Here is a 7,190-nt window from a genome sequence, read left to right on the forward strand (position 1 = left end):
CGGGAGCCGCCTGAGCAGGGTCCGGCCCCAGGTGGTGAGACCAACCTGACCGCAGGAGACGGGGGATCCGCACCGCCTGTTGACCCGAGCACACAGGCAACCAGAGGGGACGGTCTCCCGATAACGGGGGCGAGACCCCCATGGGCAGATGAGGACAGCGAGGCTCTGAGTGTCCCCCGGCGGCGTGGGAGCGCCCGGACTGAACCTGCTCTGTGCTGCTTCCGCAACACGGAAGCTGGGTTCTTCCTACATCCCCACACCATCGCTCGGCCAGCCCCAGCCGGGGCTGCTGTGGCCCTTCTGTTCCCACTGCGCAGGGAGGAGGCTGGCAGGGCAGGTGCCAGGGGCTCCTTCCTAGACCTGGGTGCAAAGCCCAGCTCTCTGCCTCTGGCCTCGTGCTGGCAACCTCATCCCTCTGAAGCTGGGTTTCTCCATCTGGAGATGAGGACGAGGAGGCCCAGCTGCCTGATGATGAGGAAATAACCTTATGGCTGGGCAGTGGGGGCAGGGGACTCAGCTCCCTGGAGTCCTAGGGTCTGAGGTTCCCAGATCAACCCTCAGAGAGCAGAAGAGAGTGCATGGGCTGGCAGGGCTGCTCATCATCTCACCTGGACACACAACACTGGCCGGGGCTGGGCTAGCAACCTGTGTGGTAATTAACATCTGATGACAAACCCAAGGTCTGAGAGTGGACGAAGGGCTCAGAAGGGTCGCACAACAGAACAAAAATCAGGGCGATTCTATTTCCAGGTATTGGGCTGGTCAAAAAGGTTGCTCAGGTTTTTCTGGAGGACGTTACAGAAAACTGGAATGATCTTTTTGGCCAACCAATAATTTCCTATTTTGAGATGACTGTACAACAATTAAAGATTATTGAACCGTTAGGCATGAAAATGGGCTTCCCTTGTGGCTCAGCTGGTAAAGAATCCGCCTGAGATGCAGGAGACCTGGGTTTGATCCCTGGGTTGGGAAGATCCCCTGGAGAAGGGAAAGGCTACCCACTCCAGTATTCTAGCCTGGAGAATTCCACGGGACAGTGTAGTCCACGGGGTCGCAAAGAGTCGGACACGACTGAGTGAAAATAGAGATAGGAACTGGTAGGGGACATGGCACAATTTTAAATGCCTCTAGACGAGAGCTTTTGGTTGCATGCCTTGCTTTTCAATCAAGGAAATTTACCAGAATCTTTATGAGGGGGTGGGGGAAAAGAATTTCTGTGTCATCTGAAAAAGCCTATTCACTATTATGATATAACTTCATATTTGGAAAAGGAAAAGAATACCTATTGTTTTTATACAACTAACTGCAGGAAGTCAAGCTTGACAAATACTTGGCTGGTGGGAAAACCCAGAGGCCAGCTGTAAAGAGATCGATTCTGAGGGAGCAAGACGCAGAATCTGTGCGTGTGTGTGTGCATGAGACAGACAGAGAGCTATCTATAGTTATTACATGGGGCCTTGGTTTTAAATAAGAAACCCGTCGCCAGGAATCAGTCAGACCTGACAGTTCTTCACTGAAGCACCTACTCTGCTATGCACACAGCAATACTTAAGCGCCCAGGTGATACTTGGGCAATAATTGCTTGGCTATTTAACTATTATTGGCTTGTAGATCCCTTAGCAACAATCCTTGGCCTAGCAGGTGCTTCCTGTACATTTGACTAATTAATTCATAATTTCTAGTTCCTCTCATCCCACGTCAACACCTTCAAAACTCAGCCCAGGCTCTCTCTCCTTGGGGAGACCTCATCCTTCCCTGGTCGCCTTGGCTGTCTGGAGGCCTGCTGCCTGAGCACACTCTATTTTGTGTCATGGCCGTCTCCCTGTCTACCTTCCCCACTAGGCAGTGAGCCTGAGGGTAGGGCCAGTATCTTGCATGCGTGTGTGCATGCTAAGTCACTTCAGCTGTGTCCACTCTTTCCGACCCTATGGACCGAAGCCTGCCAGGCTCCTCTGTCCATGGGATGCTCCAGGCAAGAACACTGGGGTGGGTTGCCATGCCCTCCTCCAGGGGATCTTCCTGACCCAGGGATCAAACCCTAGTCTCGTATCTCCTGCATGGGCAGGTGGGTTCTCTACCAATAGTGTCACCTGCAAAGCCCAGGGCCAGCATCTTACTTGCATTTATACTTCCTTTGCTCAGCAAACTCGGCACCTGGCACCTATCCATTGAGTGTTTGTTGAATTAACGAATAGCTGAATGAATAAGAGAGCTTTGTCCAGCTTTTGGTCACCACCTGTAGATGCAGAAATATTTCTTCCCTTTAGGTCGTGCATGATCCATCGAGAAGGCGGGAGCAGGTCCCAGATCTAGCTAAAGGTTAGCGGCTCTGGATGGTGCCTGGCCTCAACACTAAGGGAGACACTTCAGAATATTTTCTGGAAAATGTGTTGTTTGTTTTGCTGCCATTGTTTGCAAAACAACTGTAAGTTTCTGGAAAGCAGGGTGCAACAGGAAGGTGGATAAATATGTATTTAAGTGCTCAGACATAACTTACAGGTGCGTCTTTACAGAATCACCAAAATTGGCGTTGACCTGCCCAATGTCTGACCAGATGTGGATGATGCCAATCACCAGCATCTGGGGCAGCCACTGCTTTCCCAGGCTCAGGCAGCTGATAAAGACACATGAATGGGCTCAAGGGTCACCGTATCCCCAGCCCAGCTCCACCCTAGGGGGAAGAGTTCCCCTTACCCAGAACCAGGCTGGGGAAAACCCGTCTGGAGCCCTGAGACAGATGGGATAGACTGAAGCAGGATTCCTCCCTGTGGGCCCCACCTGGCAACTACAGACGTGTGTGTGTAGAAGCCAGGCCTTGGGAGCTCCCTTCTGGTTTCTGATGGAGAAACGTCCTGGGGACTTCTAGGGGCAACCCCAGGGCAACAGTGCATGTTGGAATCTCATCGGCTCCATGCACAGGGCCAAGAGCTGGGCAGACAAGGCTGGAGAGGGCCTGCACTGCCCGGAGCTAAACCTGCTTCAGGATGAAGCAAGATGGCAGCCGCAGGACAAGGGTGATCAGCAGAGAAAGGCTCTTCCCACTTTGTCTTCCTTCTTGCTCTTTGTTCCTTCAATTATTTATTTATTCACTTTGCAAAGTATCCTACGGCATGGAAGCATTATGCTGAGCATGCATGGTAAAGAAATCACTAATTAATCAATCAGATATGCAATAATCACCTGTTGGGCTAGGCACATTTGGTAAAACGTCTACAAACCATTAAAAAGTCAGTTAAATAACTAAGCAATTATTTCTTAGGTACCACCTAGGCGCCTGACATAGAGTAAGCACTTGTTCCATGTTTGTGGAATGAATAATGAGGGAATGAATGAATGAATAAGTGAATGAATGAGTGAGTGAATGAATGAGTGAATGAATGAGTGAGTTAATGAATGAGTGCTTGATCCAGGAGGGATGGGAGGATGACTCAGATGAAGCCCTGCACTCTTTTCAGGCCCTCAACCCCCTTCCCCACCCCAATGCAGTGTAGCCAGTCATGCAGGCCAGCAAGTTCACAGCGGAGAAAGCTGGAGTTGATGTTCCCAGGTCCTATGGAGGTTCACAATCTCTCTGATGGTTTGAGCACCAGGTGACCAAGTCAACGGGGTTAAACTCCTGGCGAAGCCCCAGAGACTGCTCATCCAGGTGCTTCTTGCCATCAGAGAGCTGGATACAAGGGCACAGAGCAGAGAGAGATCCCAGAATTAACTGGACTCTCATCCCTATTAGCTTGGATCTGCCCTTTCCAGGTCCGTAAGAGCTTACGGAGCATTGATTCTTTGAGAGGCAGTTGCTACATACACTCAACCAGACACAGAGAACCAGCCTCAGACCCCTAACAGCGGGATCCAACTGGGGTCTGATCATATTACTATACAAGGTAGGACAGAGAAATGAGATGACAGAGGTACGCAAAGGTCCCCTGGCTCAGAGAAGAACAGCTTTCCTGGGGGTGGTAACACACACTGGGGTGTACCATCAATTACACAGAAGACAGGGCCTGAGCTCAGGCGCCCGCCAGCCCATGGCTGAATCCTTCCCGCACCAGACACGGGCAAGCTGCTAAGTCTCACTGCCTCAGTTTCCTTTGCAGAAAACGGGGCCAGAAGCAACCACACCTCACAGAATGGCAGCAAGGAGGAAACGAGATTGCATCTGCAAAGGAGAGGCAAGGTATTCGGTACATGGAAAGTATTCAGCAAACGGAAGCCATTACTGCCGTTCTGTTGGAACTGTCGATGGGCGACAGGGCCAGCCCGTGTGTCTAACCAGCCTGCATCCTAACAGTAAGAGAACCCGGAACAGAGGCCAGAGAAGTTCTACCAGGCACCAGGTATGTGACAGATGTTATCTCGAATCCTCAGAGATCGAAGTGGGGTCTGATCATATTGCTACACAAGTTTGGACAGAGAAACGTGGGCTAGTTGTGGGAGAGATTCAAACTGACTACCAGTCTCTCCATGTAAAGCAGAAAACACACAAGCTCTGAGAGATTGAATGACTTGTCCAAAGTCACACGGATAACAAGTTGCCAGGCCAGGATTCAAACTCACCTCCTCCTGACCCCCAAACTTTATCATCACCCATCCCCCCACCTCCCAGGCCTCAGTCTGGGGCAGCCACCCCAGCCCCCCCAGACCCAGCTCCCTCCTGAGCCTCGAAGGCCAGTCTCTGACAAGCAGACAAAAGCCCGGGGCAGCAGTGAGTGGAGCCCATGACCCATCACAGACAGAGGCACCTACTTGTCTGGTACTGGATGCCCAGTGCTGCCAAACAGGCCACCACTGCCGCCGCCAGGAGCGCCACCAGCACCACCAGCCGCTTCTCCACCGGGGTCCTGGCGGCCCAGCATCTCTGGCCGTTCCGGGGGCCTCGGAAGTTCACCTGCAGGGAAGGAGGCAGGCGGAACGGGGAGGACGTGAGCCCAGGGGCCTCGCTGCCCAGGAGGAGGGGGCTCCGCAGCAGGTCCTGGCCCCGGGGAGACATCAGGGCCGCCCTCCCGTCTCAGGGGTGGTCTGGTTCCCACGGAACCGTCCTAATCCAGGAGAGGAACGGCCACCCTGCTCAGCAGCTCGGAATCAAGCAGCCCAGCCCAGCCGTGCTCGTGTTTTCTGTGTCACCCGATCCGGGTAGAAGGGGAAAAAAGAGAGATCGGATTTTCCCCTGTTCCTCCAGTAAGGAGTTCAAAAAAGAACAGGATGTTTGCACTCGCAGGCATCCAAGGAGCATCCGGCTGGGCTCTGAGGCTGACACAACCACCAGCCTGCACTGCAGCACGCCGACAGGGGCGCAGGCAGCCGGGGCCACCGGGGCCGCCACGGCCCCACGAGGACTCTGCTCTCAGCTTCTTTTTACAAATGAGGAACCCGCAACCGGGAGGGGTGAGCCCCTTGCCTCTGCTCACACGGCTAGATGGATCTGGGTCCAAAGGTATGGATCCCAGAGCCCACCCACGGGTCAGAGCATTGAGTCCTGGGAGATGTCAGTGGGGAATGCAAAGGGGAAACAGCTCCATCCGAGCAGGTCCTCAAAGGGAGGAGAAAACGTTCTCGGCCTAACTCACAGTCAGCTAAACAGGAAAAGAGGTACAATGAGAGGAAGTGGAGGGTGTGACAGGGCCTTCCAAGCTGAGGAGGGGCCCACCAGCCTACAGCGCTCAGAGCCCAGGGCCCAGCCTTCACACCCGAAGCCCTCTGGGGGCTCCCCTCTGTTCCACGAGGTGCTTCCTGCCGAGGCCAGGGCCGCAGGACAGGAAGGGAACCCTGCCGGTGGGGTTCAGTTCAGTGACATTGTGGCCACGTGTTAACAGTCGAGCACCAGCTCAGGGCCACATTGGAAGTACAGAGAGGACCAGACCTCACTTTCAGCTCTCACTGCCCAGCAGACAGAGAGATGCAGAAACAGACTGGGATAGGCAGGGGTCCAGTCAGGGAAGGCTTCCTGGAGGTGGGGGCCCCTGGGCTGGGTCTTAAAAGAATAAGTAGCAGCTGGCCAGGTGAAAGGGGAAGGAAAGGGAGAAGGAGGGGGGCAAGGCCTGGATGCTAAGGGGTGCTATAAGCTGGGTTACGGGTGGGGGACTTCTTCCCAGGGCTGGAGCGATGGGATTAGATTCACCCTTTGGAAAAGCCAAGGTGGAAGGAGAAGCAGGCTAGAGGGGATGAGCATGGAGGCAGGGAGGCCCACAGCCTGCCAGAGACGACGGGGAGACCCAGCCTCCGACCTGAGAGTGGCCCCAACTGCTGAGAGGACGGCTGCCCCCGGGGGCCACGGCACAGTCTTCAGGGAGCCTGACACCGACGCCTGGGACCCCGAGGCCAGTCACCTTAGCGAAGGGCATCGAGCGGCCTCATGGTCATCACTGGCTATTTTCTAAACAGGAAATGACTGGTGATTGCTGCACTAGTGAAAGAGGAAGACAAAACTTTTGTGGGGGAAAAAAAAAGATGATGGATTCTAAAACCGAGAAAGGGAACTTGAGGCTTGGTGAGAATTCTGTGGAGGTCCAGGAGGCTGGGACACGAAAGCAGGTACAGGGAGGGGCGCGGTCTCCTGAAAGCCCTGAAGTGTGAGTCACTCAGTCGTGTCCGACTCTTTACGACCCCATGGACTATAGGCCGCTAGGCTCCTCTGTCCATGGGATTCTCCAGGCAAGATACTGGAGTGGGTTACCATTTCCTTCTCCAGGGGATCTTCCTGAACCAGGGATCGAACCCGGGTCTCTTGAACTTCAGGAAGATTCTTTACCACCTGAGCCACCAGGGAGCTCCCCTGAGAAACCTTTTTAAAACGGTGAGACGTGAAGATTCTGACCACCCTCCTGGTGCAGACATAGCCTGGGACAATGCTGACGCGCTCACAGCCTCAATGTCTATGAAGCGCTTTCTCAGAGGTAGCAATTCCCTCGCCCAGTTCATCAGGGGCACTGAGATCCAGAGGGGTCCCCAGGGGTTTGAAGCAGGCGCTGCCTTGTCTGGGGACGCTGACATTTGTTCTCACTCTTTCTGTGCCATGGAACTGATATCCCCTTCTGTCTCCCCCGCTGGGCCTCTCAGTGACCCCAAAGCTCAACTCAGGGGGAGACGGGCGGAAAGCTAAGCCATGGCTAACCTTGGTTGAAGAGGCACCAGACCCCTGGGAAGCCAGGGAGCACAGCTGTTGGGGCTGGAAACCCTGTCTTTTTTTTTCGGCT

General features: G+C 54.1%; 1 protein-coding gene across 3 annotated transcripts in view; it reads right to left on the minus strand.

The window, feature by feature from the left end:
• The window catches only part of ECE1 (endothelin converting enzyme 1), a 117,252-nt gene that overhangs the window by 49,472 nt on the left and 60,590 nt on the right, over positions 1 to 7,190 (minus strand). For 2 of the 3 annotated variants that reach the window (XM_010829982.1, XM_010829981.1), the window contains exon 3: positions 4,744 to 4,885. In XM_010829982.1, coding sequence (XP_010828284.1) covers positions 4,744 to 4,885 — 142 coding nt within the window. Of the gene's footprint in view, positions 1 to 4,743; positions 5,557 to 7,190 lie in introns of those variants that run through there. The other variant, XM_010829980.1, reaches the window with a different exon arrangement.

The sequence above is a fragment of the Bison bison genome, unplaced genomic scaffold, assembly GCF_000754665.1.
Source record: "Bison bison bison isolate TAMUID 2011002044 unplaced genomic scaffold, Bison_UMD1.0 scf7180017864516, whole genome shotgun sequence".
Classification (NCBI taxonomy): domain Eukaryota; kingdom Metazoa; phylum Chordata; class Mammalia; order Artiodactyla; family Bovidae; genus Bison; species Bison bison.